The sequence below is a fragment of the Anolis carolinensis genome, chromosome 4 (genome assembly GCF_035594765.1).
Source record: "Anolis carolinensis isolate JA03-04 chromosome 4, rAnoCar3.1.pri, whole genome shotgun sequence".
In the NCBI taxonomy this organism is placed as follows: Eukaryota; Metazoa; Chordata; class Lepidosauria; order Squamata; family Dactyloidae; genus Anolis; species Anolis carolinensis.
In genome coordinates, this window is record NC_085844.1 from 36916136 (window position 1) to 36938135 (window position 22000).

Below are 22000 nucleotides of genomic sequence, written 5' to 3' on the forward strand. Positions count from 1 at the left end.
AAACAGCTATTTACCTTTACAAGACTGTGAAAATTACCTGTTTAAGTAGCTCTCAGAGCTGTATGATTTTCTTTTGTTTGCCATCATGCTCATGCCAGCATTTCTGGTCATATTAGTAGGTGCTACAGTTTTTGATTTCAAGGATCCCCTGCAAGGTAATATGAATTCAAGGAATCAAACAAAATCTTAAATAACATGCCATTTATCATGACTCTCTCTATACAGAGGAGGGTTTCCAAGGGATTAGAGAGCTAGTAACTAAGATCAAGCAGATAATAGAATTAGATGGGGTATTAGAGTGGATTGTCATTTTGTGTTACTCTGTAATAAATTGTTCTCAGCTTTTTTCAAGACAGCAAATCATGTCTACATGTTACACTAGTCAAATGGGCAAAGAAATTGTTGACAACATAATGACTTTTAAGGCAGTGCTGAATAGACATCCTTTCTAGAACATCAGAATAAAGTTGTTTATCTGCTACTATTATCCTTTAAGACATGATCTGAGAATATCAAGCAGCAACTATTCAGGACAAGTCTAAAGAGAGCTTCGGTCTCTCCTTCCTCACTTCAGTTCCTTATCAAATCAGGCTGGCATTACTGTGAATCCCAGAATGATATTATTCTTTGACTAGCATCACTAAGCAGTTATCTTTTCTTCCATGTCTGTAATATACCTGGTTTCCAGAAATGAAGTCTTGCATCTTTTCACAGGTGTAAATATTTTTGACATATAATGCTATTCCACCCCATCTCCTGTTAGGTCTATTTCTCTGAAATGAGTTATACCCCTCCATTGCTACATTCCAATTGCAACAGTCATCCCACCATAGAATCATAGAATTGGAAGAGATCTCATGGGCCATCCAGCCCAACCCCCTGCTAAGAAGCAGGAAAATCACATTCAAGCAACCCTGACAGATGGCCATCCAGCCTTTGCTTAAAAGCCTCCAAAGAAGGAGCCTCCACCACACTCCGGAGCAGAGAGTTCCACTGCCGAACAGCTCTCACAGTGAGGAAGTTCTTCCTATTGTTCAAGTGGAATCTACTTTCATGTAGTTTGAAGCCATTGTTCTGCATCTTAGTCTATAGGGCAGCAGAAAACAAGCTTGCTCCCTCCTCCCTATGACGTCCCCTTACATAAACATGGATATCGTGTCTCCTCTCAGCCTTCTCTTCTGCAGGCTAAACATGCCCAGCTCTTTAAGCCGCTCCTCATAGGGCTTGTTCTCCAGACCCTTAATCATTTTAGTCGTCCTCCTCTGGACACTTTCCAGCTTGTCAACATCTCCCTTAAATTGTGGTGCCCAGAATTGGAAACAGTATTCCAGGTGTGGCCTGACCAAGGCAGAATAGAGGAGTAGCATGACTTCCCTGGATCTAGACACTAGACTCCTATTGATGCATGCCAAAATCCCATTGGCTTTTTTCATCGCTGCATCACATTGTAGGCTCATGTTTAACTTGTTGTCCACGAGGACTCCAAGATCTTTTTCACAAGTACTGCTGTCAAGCCAGGTGTCCCCCATTTTGTATCTTTGCATTTCGTTTTTTCTGCCTAAGTGGAGTATTCAGGTTTCAGTTACACCTATTACATCATAACTGTCTTGTGCTAAAAGTTCATCTTGTTTAATTCCCATGCTCTGGGCATCAGTGTAAAGGCATCTAAGCCTATGGGACATTCACCTTAATTGTTTACTTGATATTATTGTTCCCCTTAATTGTTTACTTGATATTTATTGTTCTCTCGCTGCTTGGTACTTGTGTTAGTGAGTCCAACTCTGGCATGTATACAAATTTTTCAACTACTTATCATATAGCACAATGTAGTAGTCTGGTACTGCCTGCTTGGTATGACATACCATCACTTTCACTAGAAGTCTCTTGCATTCCCTCCCTCTGAGATATTGTTTCTATCACTATTTTTTGTTTCCTTTTCCTTTTATTTTTATTTATTAAACTTTTGTTTACTAATTTCAAAACATTTCACACAATACATTCTCTTATTACACCATCTGTTCCCAAATCTATACTCCCCCACCTCTACTGCATCATCCCTATAGTGTTATATACAATACAGTTCTATGCTGCTACTAATTCTAGTTTCATCCATTACATATAATTGTTATAACATATTTTCAAATTGTTCATCCATAGTCTTTCTTAATCATTTGGTGGCTTGAATTTGCTGTTAGTTTTACACATGAAGATTTCTATCACTATTGTGAACAAATCCGCACAAAAATAAAGATGTTGATTCTTTCTGAAACGCTGGATTTGCACCTGAGCTGCCAAGCTTGGCACAGCTCTGCATCAAAGATGGCAGCTCTATGCATTCATTGACACTTTCAGATCACAGCATCTCTTTCACAGATGCAAACAGTGTTGTTCTTCCATAAAAGGGGTCTGGTGTGTGTATGTTTATGTAGCTGTTCAATTTGTCTTTTTTGGAAGTCTTAAATGGAGGTTGGATGGTCATCTCTTATAAATGCTTTAGCTGTGTATTCCTGAACAGACTAAACTACATATGCTATGGTCACATATTGCCATCTAGAGGATGAGAACAAAGTATGAAATTTTAGTACATTGGTAGATTCCAAGAGTAGCCATATTGACCATGCAACAAAGTAAAAGAAAATTCAAAATCCATAAAACAGATACCTCACTGGGCCAAGTATTTTATATTTTGTGTATTTCAGTTGGCCCAATAACGGTATCACTGTTTTGTAGATTATGAATTTTGCAGTATATTCCATGTCATTTAGTGGTTCAGAACAGTTAATCTGACTTCAAAAGAGGAATTCTCAGACATGAGGCATTTGTAAAAGGAGGTTGAGAAAAAGGCAAAAGGCTGAAAACTCTTTTGAAGACTGGGAGCTACAAGAAGAGAAGCTAATGCAGACCAGTAAATGTACCACTAAGACCAAGAGAATAACACTATGATTAACCAACACTTAAGGGTTTTTTTTTCAGAAAAAAGCAGGCCTTTTCGAAATGGGAAGCAACAGAAAATAAGAAAAAAAGGGGAAGCATATTGGTGAAAATAGCAAGATCACTAATAATCATAATAAAGAAAATCTTAAAAGATTCCAGAAGACAGTAACAGTAGGAAGGGATGAAACAGCAAGTGACTTGTGCTAAGGAGACACAGAGAAGCTGGATGACATCTTTATAGCTGTATTCATTTAGAAGATGTAAAAACTACCCTTTTCTAATAGGGAATCTGAGAAACAAAAACAGATTGGTTCTCAGAGTTGAGAAGCAAAGACATTCTAGGCATTTTTGATAAATTAAAGGGAAACATATTACTTAGTTTGGATGGCATCCAATGGAGTGGGAATTAGACAGCGGCTGGCAGCGTTCATGTCAATAAGGTGCTCCAGGTTTTAGCCCTAAATTTCAAGGAGTTATCCAAGGCACTGCCCCAATGGAATGGATGCCACCAGCTGAATGAAAGCAACTTTTTACACAGGAATGAGCAGAAGCAAGCAGCAGCAAGCATGCAAAATAATAAAAAAGCAGCACCATGCCTATAACTTAGCCAATATGCAGATTTATTCATTCATTTATTGTGTGTTTTGGTTAACTTTTCACAGCAATCAAATTGGAAGCCCTACTGATAATCTTAAAAAATCTATCCCTATGACTCTCTCAGCTTTTCATCCACTCTGATGTGACAATTTCCCAATCCTTGGAAAAGGAATTCCTTGAAGCAAATTCCCTCCTCTTTCACCTCCATCTCTCCCCATCCCATGTTATATAGTTGACAGAGATGTGTTGTGTCTTGCAAAACTAGATGGGGGTATTTTCTGGAGGTTGCGCTTCCATTTGTAGATGCTGCCTTTATTGAGCCCTGGGATGTCTTCTTACCCCTCACCGTCCCACAACACAGTCAACCCCTTTCAGGAGGGTGATCCAACTTCTGTCACAGCTTTTAAAACATTTCATGTTGGTGACATACTTTTTAGACATGCATCATTTCACAATAATTAAGTTCTACTAGCAAACTTATGAAATACAGACATATACTGTACATAAATTCTAATAACAGTGTATGGGGACACAACTTATCTCATGAAAACTTTTCATTCATATTTTAAAAATATGATTTCTAAGAAAATGATCTTTGCCATTTTTCACTGCATTCGTACAACACACCTACGCACTGTGCGGCACACAGTTTGGAAACAGTTGCATGCAATGTTTAAGAGATATGGGCATTCTTGGGGAAAGGAGCCGAGAAAGCTAGTTTCTAGCAACATGAGGCTGAAGTCATCTTGAGAAATCTTAACTTAGCATACTCACCCTGTTTGTGGGCTTGTCCTTGCCAGACCTTTATGAGCTGGAGAGGAACTCTGGATTTTGGTTCCCATAGGTCCACTTTGTGGCATAATTTTATTTGCAGGTGAGCCTTTTGAAATAAACATAACATAATTTCTAGATTTTGTAGCTTTGTCTTTTTAGAAAAAACTCCATTCTTCTAGGAATAAACAAATGCAAACACAGAGAACAAACAGAATGAAGTAGGAGTGCAAGGGGAGGGGGCTTTAACAGTCTATCCTCCTTATATTTTCCAGATTAAATTTGCAATGTGCAAAGTTGCTATAAGCTAATGAAAAAAACAAAGTAGGCATTTTGCTTATCTGTCTTCCCTTCCCAATTGTCTCAAATAAAGTAAAGCAAATGCACTGGCTTCCTCCATAAACTAAAAGCACCAGATCCTGTCTGATCTTGGAAACTTAGAAGGGTTGGTCCTGATAACTACATGGATGGGAGACCATCAATGAAAACCACATGTTGGTAGACTCTTATCAGCCTTCAACAGTACACCCAGTGTTGAGGGATGATGGGAACTACAGTTCAATGTTTTGAGGGACACTCATTTCCCATTCCTGATCAGAGCTTGGAATTAATGCACTACGGGTAGCAATGCCCTGTGGAAACAACAGTCACAATGCTAACCCCTTCATTGGGAAAATAGCTTAGAAAGAAGAAGATAGCAATGCCCCACTTTAGCAAATAACAGAATGACTGCTTAGAGAGGGGGTCCTTGGAAGTATAATTTGCTTGTTACTTCAGAGCATTGGACAAAGTCATTTTGGAGGACATAGTACCAACAAACTCATTATTTAGAAAATGTTAACACTATTTTTGTTGTGATAATATTCTCGAATTCTGTTCCTGATCCAGGGTCAATGGATACTTGTCTTAGAAAACAGAACAGGTCCATGCAAATGTACAGCTCTTGATAAGATTAATGATGGAAAGGGAACCAGGAGATTTATTGTACTTTGCAACCTGAAGAAATTGATAGCCAAGGACCCATTCATTTTCTGTGTATTCAAACCTGAGCCACTGGTCTACTTAGAACAGTGCTGTTTATGTTTACAATCAAACAGCTATTCTGAATTTCTGAGACAAAGATCTTCAACTTCTATTCGAACTTGGGACTGCCTGGGTGTAACACATTTGTTTTACTGAAGATCTGCAAGTTACAAGCATTTTTGAGTAGAATGTCCTGTTACCAAATGCAATATTAATTCAGGCATCCCCATTCCCCAAATTTGTAACATTATAAAAACCATTACTTGGCTGTGGTAAACGTGAAGAAGCTGGTGGTATTGATCCTGTCGAAGGCATTTTCTTTACAGGTGGCTTGATCTGAAACAGACATGAAAGAATTTAATAGTTTAGTCAATGATATTACAGTGTTTTGCTCTTTCAACTGTTTCTCTTGAAATATTCCACTGCCTTTTTCTCATAGAATATACCTTTAAAAATATGAAAGCACATCATCCTGCTTCTGCCTTTTAAAAAAAATAGATATGGATACTTCTGACAGCATACTTGCTATGTGTTTATTTATAATACATTTACTGTATCTTCACCAATGAAATTATATATACTGGTTTCCACAGCTAAAGAATTGCATTCCACTTTACATAATATATGTTACCAGCATTTTAAATAGAAATTGGATAGAAAACTGAGCAGATCATATGTCCATGCACTTGTAGTTCACTGCTGTCTATAGCATGACTGTGACTCATTTGGATTTCACAAGTGTCTTTCTCAGTCAGAACATATACTCTATTGTGGAGATACACATCATCCCCAATTAACTACAATCTGCATTGGATGTGAATCTGAAAGACCTGGAGTAATAGACTTGTTTAGTCAGAAATATCCTGATATCATTCTCTAAGCATCAGTTTCCCACAGAATTGAAAAGACATGGACACGCTTTATTAGGTGTCCATAGGTAAAACAAGAGTATAAAATCTACAAATCTAGTCATATGAAACTACTGAATCACCGAATAACCACTAACTTTAAAAGGCTATGAAAGGATATCAGAAATATAAATGAAAACAATTATCAGTGATCACCAGGGAACAAAAAAAACAGCAAATCTTGCAATACCATTGGCTGAAAAATGTGAGAGAAGGACAAATCTATTGCCTGCAGCTTTTGCTTATGAACTTTCCATAGACATCATGTTGGCCCTTTCAAAAAATGGGAAGTTTTGCCCTGATGTAATGGGGCTGTTCTTATGTTCTCCAACTGTTTAATACCCTTGTGGTCTGAATTTTGTTAAAATTGTAGATTTTGAAGTATTTTGCACATTAAAAGGGATTAAAAAATAAAAACCAAAACTTTGGAGCAAAAAGCCATTTTCACCCAATTCTTCCCACATAAAAGGCCCTTCAGGGAAAATATTTCAAATCAATGAAATGAGTATTATCAATCGTAGACTTATTGGGGTTATTATTTTCAAAGCTGGAATGAAAACAACACTTGCTCAAAATTTCCAGTCCCTCAAGTGCTCCGAAAGCATTTAAACAGTAATTTGCATGCAGTCTGCATATTGGTGCCAATCTGGTCCCTTACAGATTTGGTTAATTTTTTAAAATTCTTAAATGCCTAAAAGAATAAAATTCTACAGCTGTAAAGCTTGTTTAATTTTAGGAACGATTTTAATAAAGGATACAATACATAACAACCCATTTACCTGTGTTCGAGTAGGAAGCTTCCCTTTAACTTCAGTAATTGGTTTTCCTTTATTAGTAATACGAGCCGCCTGCTCTTTACAAAAATTGATGTGTCGATCAGCTGCACTTTCATTAAATCTTCTCTGGCAGTATGGACACTGGATGTAATCTGTATTCAGCAGTGTCCATAAGACAAGAATAATAAATTCAGGTTTATTGATCAATCTACTCAACCATTTTTACTCATCTTATTCATAGATCTGGCAGCAAAATAAACACATTATTACCCACTACAGCTAACTATACATTAATAAAACAGCAGCATAATGTACTCATATGTTTGAAGTCAGTACTATAATAGTATAATCAATTAAGAACCAGCAATACTGGCACTTCCCAACATCTTTCCAAATTAAGCAGAGGCTGGATGACCGGCTGTCAAGGGTGCTTTGACTGTCATTTTCCTGCTTCTTGGCAGGGGGTTGGACTGGATGGCCCATTAGGTCTCTTCCAACTCGATGATTCTATGACTGTTTCTTCATCGTGCACTTAAATGTCAGCAGTGAATGGAAACGTGGAAACCTTGTAAATAAGAGCAGTCTCCATGGAAAAATCCTGCTCAACAATTCCAGAGCAGTAAAGGAAATGATTCAGAAGGCGATAGAAGCACAGAAAATAGCTGTCTGAGATTATGCTCTTTTAAAACATCTTAGTCACAGATCTTTCAGGGTCTTAAAAGTAAGAAATAGGACCTTAAATTTCTCCAAGCCATATCAATTACAGTACGACTCCTGTATCCACTGGGGATACCTTTCCAGATGTCACGTGAACCACAAATAATAGTGAACACTACTGAAATTCTGGCATTCTGGCACAAGACTATCATAGAGTTGAGCTAGAGAACATAGAAAAAACATTTTGTCAGACATGGATAAATAAAACTGGGCGCAAAAGTACTACCAATACAAGGGTCATACTATATTTGCAACTAGGGCAACAATTATAGTGAGCAGTTCTATCAAAATCTGGATGTCATTTTATTAAAAACCAGGAGCAGCTTTCAAATAGCAATAAATATTTCTGTATTTATTTAATATCCTGCCTTTGCCACACTATAGGGCCAAAGCAGCTCATAACCACATAAAACCATTTAAAACTGCAAACCAGATGATAAAAGTTTTAAAAGTTAAAATGCAATTAATTGAAAAGACAAAACAAAACAGCTCCACTGCATAAAAACTTTTCTCCATATCAATTCTAAGATCAATCCTCAGAAGCAGCTCCAATTGTAGTCCAGTCATGACATACATGTATCAGCGCATAAACCTCTGTTTTACTTATGTGAACCTTTTTTAGGAGAGTACTTATTTGAAGAGATATAAATACAATAATGCTGAATGAGTAGATAAAACAGCACTCTCACTGGATAGGCTTTCCTAGCAAGCTTTAGAAAACTGGAAAATGCAGCAGTTTTCACAGATGGTGCTTGGCCAGCCAGATATCACGTTAGATGAAGGAACCCCTTCTCCCCATTGTGAATCTACTCTTTCAAAGGCTGTGATGTGGCCCCAGGACAGAGTATCTGTCTATTGCCAATCACCCCTCTATTTTGTTTGGAGTGAGCTTACATTTAAGCAAGCCCACTGAGAACTCTAAAACTCCAACTTGATCAAAGGTGAATGGAGTATGGTCATAAGCTAGCTTTTTCTAAGTTCATGATCCAGAACTACAGGTTACAAAGCTGCAGCTCATTGAAACAAACACAAGCAGTGTAGGCATGGGATACCTCCAGCAGTCAATGTGAAACCGAATGACTTCATTTGAAAAGTTTGAAGTAACTAAATCAAAGGGAAACTGTCAAGGATTAGTCCTGTTCATACTAAGGTAACAACTAGAAGAGAAAAGTAGAATAGAGTTCCGGCTAAATGACTTCTGGTTATCCGACCTACCGTATTATCCGACGTGCTTGGCGGAGGGACGAGACTCTTCCCTTCTGTAAGTGCCCGGCACTTTGAAGAAGTCCGGGCCGTGTTGCTAGGCAGCAGTGCGGCCTGGGCTTCTCTAAACCGGGCACTTGCAGAAGGGAGGAGGCTCTTCCCTTTCGCAAGCGCCTGGCTTGCCGGGAGGGATAATAGGGCCTCCCTATTATCCAACAGTTCCAGTTATCTGACATTCGGCCCGCCCGTTTATCTCGGATAACCGGAACTCTACTGTACCTAGAAAATTTCTGTTAGACAACACTGTCAAAATGCAATGGTAATGTGAAAAACACATGTTTGCATATATGGGAGGAGTGTGACTGCAAGAAATGAGTTCAGGAACTGGGTTTTTTTAGTGTTACTGCCAGTCTTCTTCCAACGTCTTTATGTCCATTGTCTCAGTGCTAATGTTAAAGGAAGAAATCACTCAGTGATGAGGAACATTACTGAGTGATATCACTCTCTATTCTAGTTAAGGCTGATGGAAATTTCAGCGTAACAACATCTGGTGGGCCAAATGTTCCTGGCCCTGCATAACAAAATATAAAATAAGTAGATCCAGATTTTGTTGAACTGGAGGCTTCTTTCTATATTTTATTTACATGGTATGAACATGTTTCTACAATATCTAGTCTTACAGGATCCATAGGGTGTCTTAGTCAAAGTATTGTGTACCACGGGACTGGGGATGGTTGCAGTGTTACTGTTTTGGAAACAGTAAATACTCAAAGGTCTGAGAGGAGAAATAACAAAATAACTGAGTCTCTTTGGGGAAAGAGGGTTGCTTAAAAAGATTATTATCATCATAATCTTCATATTATCATCATAAAACTCTGTGAAGACCCTGTTTGAAAGGCATCAAAATTCAGGACACAAACAAAATACCTGGAGTGAAGTGGTTTAGCTAGCACTGTCTAAAATATTTAAAGCATTCATCATTCCTCATTTTTCCCTAACAAATGCAGAAATAGCTTTCAGGGGTGTCTAGAGACATGCTCCCTAAGCACACATGATTGCACATGCCTATTCATATAACTTGGATCAACTTGTTAGTCTTTTCATAATAAGACCAAACATCTGAGCTTTTGACGCAGATGAAATATTCAGAAGCAGATGTTGCAATTCAAAGATATCTTCAGACTTTCAAACATTGCGTACCAGGATCATATGATGGTGGTGGTGGCGGTGGAAGTTTTCCACCTTCTTTAAGAACCCGATCAACTCCTTTGGCTGATCGTATAGCTGCTATGAGTTCTTCATGTTTTCTTCTCCAGTTGGATGGCTTCTTTGGGGGATCTGGCTAAAAAGTCAATAGAAACAGCACACATCTCTTTGCAATTTTATAAAATGAATTATACATAACTGCTTCAGTTCTGCATGCAATATTAACGATACAACCATTAAGTACAATTCACTCCTCTTTCATGAAATCATATTGCTTCTTGAAAGTAGCAGGAATGCTATAGAATATTTAACTCATTGTTAAGAAATTTGTGAGTAGTTATCAAATAAATACAGAAGAAATACATTCAATATTTTATAAGACATTCATGAAACATGCATTTCATTCTAAAGAAGTGGGCAATATACTGAGAATCAACAGCATATCTTGCTTTTATTCATAGTTCATAGCTAGCTATCATTGCTTTAGACCAGCGGTTCTTAAAGTGGGCTCCAGGAAGCATACTGAGGGGTTCCATGCTTTCTTCCTCCTCCCCCTCCAAGTGTGCATGGTGGGGGACAAGAATCTTCCTGAAAATGATGATTTAATTTCCAGGCAAATAAAAAAAAATTGGCAAGACATGTTCTTTAAAACAATTACTCCTGTTGGGTTACTATCATCCATGAGTGCTACGAACAAATTCCTGAAGTCATAGCATACTTGCAACCAGTAATTAAGTTACATACACTCTGACAGACAGCTGTCAAAAATTGTGATAACATTCATGTACGTACCCGTGGCTTCAGAGGTTTTACTACAGAAATATCAGTTCCCTCAGCTCTCTGCCTGCTAGAGTCAAAAGCTTTTCTTTTTCTAGTAGCTGTTTTTTGGCAAATGGGAAGATGTTTCCTCTGGGAAAAAAGAGGGATGGAGGGAGGGAAGGATGGAGAAAGGTTAACTTCTCTTTTTGGCAATATTATTTATTTTCTATCCCTAACATGGAAAAGAAGAAGGAAGTCCTAAGAATGTCATACAAAAATAAGACTAAAGGAAAGGTTGCTGTTCTGAAAACAAAAATAAGAATTTTTGTTCTAGCATACAATCCCATCTAAATACAATTCTGAACAAGAGCATACATGATGGAATAGCTGACATTGGAAAATTTGATGATTTAGTCACAGTAGTATAGAAAGCTTCACTTTTAAAAGCATAATTGTATCTCAGTCTTATTTTTAAGTCATTTGATTTTGTACTTACTAATGCATTCGAAAAAAATGTCCTTCCACAAATTTTGCATGGCAATAAATCTTCACTCCGTTCCACACTTTCATAATCTTAAAAGAAACACACACATATAGGTTATGCTAATACAGTTTTTATTTATCATTTCCTAGTCCACATGACAGTTATGTGTTCATTTTCAGCATATCGAAAAATTGGATAATGGAATAAAAATTCTAATAATCACTCATGCAGTCTCATAAATTTTATTTGTAACGACGTCAGATTAATACTTGTTGTTAATCATAGGTAGTTAGAATTAAAAAGGAGGGAATACTGCAGTATCTAAAATTGTAGGAAACTTTGGGCTAGGACCAAGAAATGGAGCAGAATAACTGCCCAAACCGTGGCAGCAGAATAACTGCCACAGTTTGTTCACAGCAAACACATTATTCAAGCAACCAAAGAGATGATTGTATACATAGCCATCGCCTACTGGCCAATGCAGAAATAAAGTAAGACTTCATAATTGGAAGCAAAAGATGAAGAAGCTCAATTCTCCCTATCTCTATTTTTCTGCATTGACAACAACAACAAAAAGGAAAAGTAGAAGGCAGTCAGAAAAAAAGGTCAAACTCTCTAGAGACTGATAGATTTCATCAAGGAGGTCTCAAAATAATAGCACTGTCCTTTTGGGGGGAAAGTAACTCAATTTCTCTTCCTTATACCCCACACTCCAAACCCTGAAGTCATTCATGCATGACAGAGGAACCTGATTAAAAATCAGTGATTAGGACTAACATACTAATATTACATTGTGTCATCAGAACCACATATAGTCAGCCCTCCATATTTGCAGGGGTTAAGGGCACAGAATCCTTGTGAAAGTGAAAAGCTGTAAATTAAAAACAGCCATTTTTCCCCCTTAAGAGAACAACTTTTTAAGGTATTTCTAGATCCTCCAAGATTCTATTCAGCGCTGGCAGAAACTGACTATAGCGTCACTTTGGAGGATTCTGAGAGAAAACACTTTAGTCAAATCTGTGAATAAACAAATCCACAAAGAGCAAAACCACCAATAGGGAAGGCCAACTATACTATAAAACTTTAAAAACAGGAGACTGAAGTAGTAGTTCTAGCATATAAAAGGATAAGAGAAGGGCTTTTTTGCTAATTGACAAAAGGTTTAAACAAAGTGCCATACCAACCCTTGTGTGGAAGACCTGCAGGCAATATCACAGAAGGCAGCAGCAGGCCACTGGCTAATTTCCAGTGAAACACCTAAAACATGTTTGGATTCCTGGAAGAAATGCTAAATTGTGTGGATGCCAATCAGATCTGCAATACTGTTCTTAATTTAGATTACTTAACAAGATAATTATGTCTTAATTATTCAAAGGTTGTGAGCATGTGCTCCTATTCAACATTTTCAAAGTAAAGACAGATCTGTAGTGCAAAAATGATAAACCATGCAAAACTCAAATCAGTCTATCCTTCATGCAAGGGAGGAAAGAAGTTTTAACCGAAATCAATGTTCTCAATGATCCTGTATTCTGAAATCAATGCTACTGCTTAATTTTGCCTACCTAATTACATTATTAATGGAAGGTGCTCCTCCCCCACATTAAACAGTTGGTTACAAATTAATCACTCATGATCTAGTAATACTGCAAATAAACTTAATCTTTTCACTAACCTAAACAGTCACTAATGGCTCTCATTCTTGTCACATTTGTTATGGGTTCATGGCAACTTGATAATAGAATACTTTACAGCTGTGTTTCTCAATCTTTGGGTCCCCAGATGTTTTGGGCTTCAACTCCCAGAAATCTTAACAGCTGGTAAACTGGCTGGGATTTCTGGGAGTTGTAGGCCAAAACACCTGGGGACCCACAGGTTGAAAACCACTGCTCTACAGAACATCCAATAATTAATGTTCTATAGTTGCAACAACAATTTGTCTTTCTGTCTCTCAACTATTGTTTGTCAACTATTTGCAGGTAATTGCCAAGACCTAGCAATCTGTTAAGAGCTATCATGGTGTAATAGTTTGGATATTGGACTATGATTCCAGAAAACAAATTTGAATCCCCACTTAGCCATTGATATCCACTGGATCATTTTGGGCAGGTCAACAGGCTAAGCCTCTGAGGAAGGCAAAGGCAAATTCCCTCTGGAAAAATCTTAATCCACAAGAAAATCCTGTGATACGTTTATTTTAGATTCACTGTAAGTCAGACTTACTCAGTTGCAGCATCCTATAAAACAAGTAGGCAACTTGTGATCTCTCCTAAATTGCTGGACTGCAGTTCCCATCAAATCTCACCACTGTTGGGTAGGGTTAATGCATGTTCCTACAAAACTGGAAGGCTTCAGCTTGCCTACCACAACAGAAACCCTTATTTAAAATCTGAATGAGAAAATTTGGTCTTAGGTCTACTTTAATCCAATCAAATCGGGAACTTACATGGGTTTTTGCTGTCAAACAGAGTATGAATACATGACAAATAGTTTTAAATCGAGGTCAACACTTGAAGCCACAGCACAGTTGACAACTCATCTCTTTAAAGAGAACCAGCATCAGGTATTGTTTTTATAGTGTGATGAGTATGCATGGCAGTTTGTTTATATAATACAAGAAGATAGACTGCTGCCCTACAAGACTTTCGTTCTATGGGGTAGGAGGAAGAAAGAATAGGAAAAGTAGACTAAAACAAAGGAACACCGTACACGGTCATTACAGAATGACCAGAACAATGTATACTTTCTAGATGCATATAGTACTCTCCTACTGCAAGCAATCCTCGGGATGCTGCAGTGTGTATAGCCAAGTCGAATCACCTCTAGCATTCCTTAATCCACATGAACTATGAGATGGATTGTGTCCCTTTTATTTTGAACAAATTAAATAAGAAAAAAATCTAAAGGAAAGTGTGTGGAAATGTTCAAACAACAACCACTACTTACTCTCATTTCTTTCAATATTAATTCCACAACAGTTTACCATACTTTCTAAGAAAATCCTGTATCCTTATCTCAGAACAGAAACTATACAGAAGTACACTGTTAAAAAAGTATTTACCTGGTAATTTCAATTTAGTCTTTGTTTATATATCCCTATGTTATTGAAACACCAGAAAGTAATTTATGTTAACCAAACACAACCAAATTACACTATGTAACACAATTTTGTTCCTGTGTTATAAATGTTATTTTCTAATTGAGTCTATCATAAAAACATTGAAAATGTATTAATCTGCAAAAACTTTGTTTTTGCGGGATATCCTGCAACACATTTTGCTATATTTTTCAATGAATATCTCGAGTCTAGACCAATTCAACATAGCTAGTGGCAACCACAAAAACAGTTTCTGCAGTCCAACTTCAAAGTAAGTATTGCACAATTAAACAGGATATAACATCTTTAAACCAGGAACAGAAATTTTATGAATGTATCTATCGTTTTCCAACCTCTCAATTGAAAGACCCACCTTACCTTACCTAAACTTGAAACAGACTTTTTTTTAATTAGGAGATAAATGTAAAGCTAAGGTAGGCACTGTCGAATAGTATTCTTAATATTATGTGTAACAGATCTGCATGTTATTGTTACTTAGAGTCTCACTGCCATATAATTAAAGAGAGAACATAAATAACACTGCAAAAGCTTACATAGATATCATTATCCAAGGAAAATGCTATTTTTCTTATGCCTTTAATTAATTCATTCTATATAAACATATTAAAAAGTTGCATTATATATCAAAATAAAGTTCCATTTTGTCAATTTTTCCAGCACCAACACTGAGAAGCTAAATTAATTTCATGTTAAACTAATCTTTACACATTTTTTAAAATAAAGAATACCGGTACATTACAGAGCAGAAAGTATCTAAAGAGAAAACTAAAATAAGGTAATCCATTAAAACGATAATGAATGGAGGCAAAACTACTTAAGGGATTTCTGCCATAAGGACTAGTCCAATTACTTGTGTTTCCTCAACAGGATTAAAATTCCTCCTGTTGCTTTATCATCTTTTAAAGATTATTTCTATTTTGAGTTATTTTAAACCCAATAAAGACTGTCATATTTTATGAGACTCACAAGCACATCTGCTTGCATTTGCAAGCTAAGTTTTACCAAGCTGGCAATACCATTCTAGCTTACAAAGTTTAAAAAATAGTAATATTTCAACTGAAAAGTCATATTGAATGTAGGTCCTGACTGAAGTAAAAAAATACATATTTAGAACTGCTTTCCACTTCCAATCTTCTAGATCAGAGGTTCTCAACCTTCCTAATGCTGCAACCCCTTAATACAGTTCCTCATGTTATAGTGACCCCCAACCATAAAATTATATTTGTTGCTACTTCATAACTGTAATTTTATTACTGTTATGAATCACAATGTAAATATCTGATATGCAGGATGTATTTTCATCCACTGGACCAAATTTGGCACAAATATCTGATACATCCAAATTTCAATACTGGTGGGATGGGGGGGGGGGTTTGATTGTGTCATTTGCGGGTTGTAGTTGCTGGGACTTATAGTTCACCTACAATCAAAGAGCATTGTGAACTCTACCAATGATGGAATTGAACCAAACTTGGCACACAGAACCCCCATGACCAACAGAAAATACTGGAAGGTTTTGGTGGGCATTGACCTTGAGTGTTGGAGTTGGAGTTCACCTTCATCCAGAAAGCACCGTGAATTCAAACAATGATGGATCTGGACCAAACTTGGCACTAATATTCAATATGCCCAAAGGTGAACACTGCTGGAGTTTGGGCAAAATAGACCTTCACATTTGGGAGTTGCAGTTTCTGGGATTTATAGTTCACCTATAATCAAAGAGCCCTTTGAAACCAACCAACGATAGAATTGGGCCAAACTTCCCATACAGAACTGCCATGACTAACAGAAAATACAGGAGGGACTGGGTTCCTAAGACCATCAGAAATATGTGTTTTCTGATGATCTTTGGCGACCCCTCTGAAACCCCCTCGCAACCCCCCCTCAGGGGTTCCGACCCTTAGGCTGAGAAACGCTGTTCTAGATAATGAAAATATACGGTCCAATGAAGGAACATACATGGAATAGCATCTCTCATATAATTTTAGTATATCTTGTTGTGTTATGTAATATATCTTCAAGGCATTTCCAATTTCAGCACCCATAAAGGCAACCCTTTCACAGTGTATGACCCGCCCAAAATAATCCATTGGTTTTCTAAGGCTGAGCATGGATTTGAACCCTGGGTTCCAGAGTTGTAGTTCAATGGTTAAAAAACAAGATCCAGTTTATAACACACAAATAAAACATCTACATTTTCTTTCATTAAGAACTGGCTGAAAAATGTGGAGGATAGAGAAGGCAGAGAATTGCAATTGTGTTACTAGTAACATACCGTAATATACCAGTGGTTCTCAACTTGTGGGTCCTCAGATGGCCTTCAACTCCCAGAAATCCTAACAGCTGGTAAATTGGCTGGGATTTCTGGGAGTTGTAGGCCAAACCATCTGGATACCCACAGGTTGAGAACCACTGGTATATACTCATCTATATGTTGATCTAATGTAGAAGTCGAGAACAGGTTTTGGGTCCAAAATTATGGCTTTTGATATGATAATGGATAAGTTGAAGATTATTCCATAGAGAAGGAAAAGCACTAATAATGTTTGGGGTAGGGGGGTAGCCACCCCAGCTGCCGTTTTTCTGCCCAGGCATTCAAAAAGAGAGGAAATGGGCTCAGTGCTTCTTTTAAATTCTTCCAGGATTAACTACACTCTAGCCTTTCACTATTCTACTTAGAGAAGGGAGTGATTCCTTTTTTTAAAAAAAAAAATAAGGGCTAAAGTACGGTACTCATATTGATGTGTGGATAAGCCAACCAAAGTTGTTCAAGTTGATTTCTTGACTAAAATGTCTAGACTTTTACATCAGTATATAGGGTAATTCATGTATTTATGTAGACATCCTTGAAATGACTACATAGTCCATAAATGCATACATCTAGGTGACAGGCGAACAGTATTAATTACAGCCTTTACTGTATACTGGGAGTGAGAGATACCACCAGAACCAGAAATATTCTGATGCTCCATGTCTTACTGATTCACTGTTATTCTGTGGATTAGTTTACCTCTAGGGGTACAGGATGAATGTCTGCCTGCCTGTGGAGACAGCAAGTACATTTAGAACAGTTACAGCATAAAGATATCTAGATGTGTGTGTGAATGCTTCAACCTATATACATTTATTGCCTTCCCACACAATCTTTAACCCAAACTACTCCTCTCCACCATGTCAGTGCACACTGGCTTGCTCCTCACACTGATAATCTTTGGCTCCTTGCTAGTATCTTGCTTTGGGAAGGCGTCACAAAACTCCACGGTCTTAATTATTAATACATTCTATGTGTTACGTGCCTCTCCTCATGGCTCGAGGCCTGGACAACATATACCCAAAAGCAGGCTTGCACAATTTGTGCCCCCAGGTGTTTTGGATTTCAGCTCCAAGAATTCATGACAACTGGACAAGCTGGTTAGGGCTTCTGCCAGTTGGCGGCCCAAACACCTGGAAGGCCACAGGTTGTGCAGCCTGCTCTAAAGGCACCAAATCCCTTCTGGTCTTGAGTGCTAAGAAGGATAAGCATTGGTTAGTACTCAGATGGGAAAACACTAACTGCTATAGGCTATATTTCAGAAGAAGGAACTGCCAAAATCACCTGAGTATTCCTTGCCTCAGAAAACCTTATGGAAAATTCAGGGGGCTGCCATAAGTCAACAGGCAACTTGAAAACATGCAAACATACAAAATAAAATCTTCTCTTTCTTCTTGTTGTCTTATAACCGCTCTTTGTGACAAGATTACATATTCAGCTTCTGTGTAATCAAGCAAGGTTTATTTCCCCTGAAAGCAAGAATAATCCCAGTGGTAATGAGCAATTACAGATCGATGCTAAGTGCCCATTAAATTGGTTATTTTATGTCCCATTTCATCTCTATGGGACGAAAGATTATGTAGGGACTGTTCTTGTTGCCTGCACTCACTTCCTGTATAATTGTTAATTCTGTTCCTTCTTTAAACCACAGATGAGTTGCAACTGCTGAGGGACAACAGTAGGGAATGCTAAGGGCTGCCCTCACCAAACTGTCCGATTTCCCTGTATGAAACATTTCACCACATATCCATCTTCAAAACCACAACTTTCACAGGCATGTCTGGAAGTAATGGGAATCTATAGCAAAATCTGAAAATGTAAAATGTACAGTTATCCTATTTGTAATGACTAATGTTTTTGATGGGTGTTTAGCCCCACACAAGAATTTGGGTCTTTATTTCTGCATGTCATGTGATGCCCCATTATTCTTTTCCGCACACTCTATAATGCCCTTGTTTTCTCAATTTTCAATTGCTAACATCCTTTGAAGCAGTGGTTCTCAACCTGTGGGTCCCCAGATGTTTTGGCCTTCAACTCCCTGAAATCCTAGCAGCTGGTAAACTGTCTGGGATTTCTGGGAGTTGTAGGCCAAAACACCTGGGGACCCACAGGTCAAGAACCACTGCTTTAAAGGGAATGGGAGACAACTGTTGAAGAAATGGGAAATTACTCAGGGAGTAGATTAAGGCACAATTTTTATCTCTGTGCCTGCCAGCTGAATGCATTGGCACATCCAGTGTGTTTGGAAACGACATTTGGCTACCCAAATGGCCCTGACTGTAATGTCATTTGGAGTCTTCCTAAAGCATTATGCTGCGTCCATGTAATATTACTACTTCCTTTACATGGGTAAGGTGTTTAATAGTTACAGAAATTTGCAGCTGAGCATGAAGGAGCACAATGCTTTGTAGATGCTATATGGGTTTTGTGTTGCATATTCCTAATTGTATTAAAAATGGATTCTATATGCATTGCCCCACCCAGTCCAGGGACATGTTTTGAAATCACAAGTTTTAATTAAATACTTCATCAAAGAAAAAAGTTTAAAGTTGCTTACAACAACACAGCTGAGGAATGCCATAGGCACACTGGTGTGACAATGCAATTTACTATATTACACAGCACATTGATCAACAATGACTGTAGAGTTCACATAACACAGTCATCATTCTGAAGGTAAGGTATAGCTATGATAAATGTTTGTATAGACTTCCTGGGAAATCTAAGTTTCAGCTCTGGGATTCATTATGAAAAGAGACAAAAACAGAATTTTGAAATTGAAATTGTGGATGCCAGAATTTGAAACTGTGGATACTAGTCCTGCATTACTGGGGTAGTTCTGTATTTGAACCACCCCAGTAAAGCAGGACTGGTATCCACAATTTCATTTATCTATGTCTGACAAAACATATTTTGTAAGTATTTCATAGGTCCTCCACCAGACAGTTTACCAGCTGTTAGGATTTCTGGGAGTTGAAGGTCAAAGTATCTGGGGACCCACATGTTGAGAACCACTGCTCTATGGTATTCTTGAGACAGTTTAGTAACTTTCACTATTACCTAGTTTTGCACATCCACAGAGTCAGGAAAAGTATCCATGTAGATAAGAGCATCATACTGCATTCTAAATTTCAAATAAATGATAAAACATCTGTCTTCCAAGCTGCTTCATAGGTAACAGAGCAGGGGAACAGATGGAGGTCACGTTATTCAAACCTGGTGATAATGGCCTTAACAGTTAGGAACTTATCAAAGGAATACTTAATGTTACCCATATCTGAGTTTCTGATTTAGTACTCTCGAAACTAGCCAAGGTCTGAAATCAACTTATGATTCCTGGGCAACAAGCGAAGAGGTGTGTTCAAACATCTATACATTTGTTGTTGGTACTTGCTGCATATTGACACTGGTGTCACTGACAACAAAAGTGAAGCAGAAGTTATTGGGAAATGTATACCAACATGCTTGTTCATGAAAATAAGTTATGTAAACATGGCCAACTTTTGATTATTAAAATATTCTGATTAGTTAAGAAGGTTGTCTTAAACAAAGACACAATAAAATCATTGACAGATTTCCTTATCTTTCTTGAATAGCACTTTTTTTTTTACGAAGGTGGTTCCTGCTATGAAATATACAATGCAGGGGAGTTTGTTTTTCCCTTCTTCTGAGGCTAAGAAAGTGTGACTTGTTCAAAGTCATCCATGAATGTTCACAGCCAGGTGTGGATTCAAACTTGGTAGAGCCACAGTCCAACCTTGAAACTTCTACACTAAAAATCACACAGGAGAAGAAATGTAACAATGTTAAATCAGACTTACATTTTGCCTCGGATGTTAATTCTGTTTTCAGTGAATATACCAAATGTTGTTGGAACAAGGAAAACTTTGACAAGAGGGAGCCCATGAACAGCAACTTAATTTTTTGAGGTTCCTATCTCCAACAAAGGTAATACTTTTTCAGTATTATTACAACTGGCAGGTTTAACCCATATAAAACTAAAAGTCCCCCCCCCCCCAAAACATAACAGTACAGACTTTTGAGAAATTCAATGTTCTCTGCCTAAGAAGGAAGGGGAAGTTAGCCTCACAATGAAGAGAATTTACCTGTATGTCAATGGAAATTACTTTAGTACTAATAAAGAATTTAAATTTATAGCCTGTGTTTTACTACCATTAGCCCCTTGTCCCCACCTGGCCAGGAAGGGGAATATGCTCTTTTTGCTGCAATATTTCTCCAGACTGTCCTGACAACAGAAGTAATACCTGACACAACATGTAGGTCTGTGATTCTAACAGCTTTCTTCTCCTTTATGATTTTTAACATCTTTGTCTGATGAAGGAGCAAGTGAAGTTTTGAAAGCTTGCATGGTCCAATAAAAGTATCACTGTTTCGTGGACTTTTGATTTAACTGTATTTTAGTAAATGAAATAACTTAAAATGAATTTGGATATTTATGTCAGCTAATGGAAAGCTCTTTGATCCAGTAGAAAGCGAGACATTGTCTACCACTTTCCCCTCCCCAGCTCTGTACCACTCTGTTCTAAAGATCCCCCAAAGACATATACAAAGTGTGTATGTGTGTGTGTGTGTGAGAGAGAGAGAGGTAGAACAGAAGGAAGTGCTAATGGAATCTTCTCCAAGATCAAAGAGCCTTTCATGAGCAGAGGGAAACTACAGGATATAAGTCAAGGAGCAGAGCTTTTAGGTGGCATACATGATTGAGGGGTAGACTTTTTTGGCTTATGTTTTTTTTTTCTAAGTTAAAAATACCAACTACACATGTAGAAATTAATTTCTACTCTTTCATACATATTATGACATTAATTAATATTTCCACACCAATTTCTTCCAAATAAAAACTTCCACTCATACTTAATTATGATTACATTTACATGTGATTGAACCTTGGCTTTGCAAGGCCTGAGCAGGACTGTTGATAATGGGGATACTTGGAGGTTTCCCATTCTTAAGATCACTATAAATCAAAGATGCTTTGATAGCAAATAACAAGAATAAATTGACTAGAATGCATCAAATAGTTTTCCACATCAGTTATAGCACAGTTGGCAAGTTTATTACAAATGTTCAGGGGCCACTACTGTGTCATTGAAAAACAGTACTGGTAATTCTGGGGTGCACTGGGTATGCAAAACAGAAATATTTGGGGGATATAGGAGACCTAGGGGAGATACT

The 22000-nt window shown here is 37.6% G+C and overlaps 1 protein-coding gene across 1 annotated transcript in view; it reads right to left on the reverse strand.

The window, feature by feature from the left end:
• Positions 1-22000, reverse strand: part of zc2hc1a (zinc finger C2HC-type containing 1A) — a 34596-nt gene that overhangs the window by 4024 nt on the left and 8572 nt on the right. Inside the window, exons 2-8 of the mRNA XM_008108469.3 lie at positions 11391-11467; positions 10928-11044; positions 10130-10271; positions 7013-7161; positions 5589-5661; positions 4306-4411; positions 38-148 (exon numbers count right to left, since the gene is read on the reverse strand). Of these exons, the coding sequence (XP_008106676.1) occupies positions 38-148; positions 4306-4411; positions 5589-5661; positions 7013-7161; positions 10130-10271; positions 10928-11044; positions 11391-11467 (775 nt within the window). The remainder of the gene's footprint in view (positions 1-37; positions 149-4305; positions 4412-5588; positions 5662-7012; positions 7162-10129; positions 10272-10927; positions 11045-11390; positions 11468-22000) is intronic.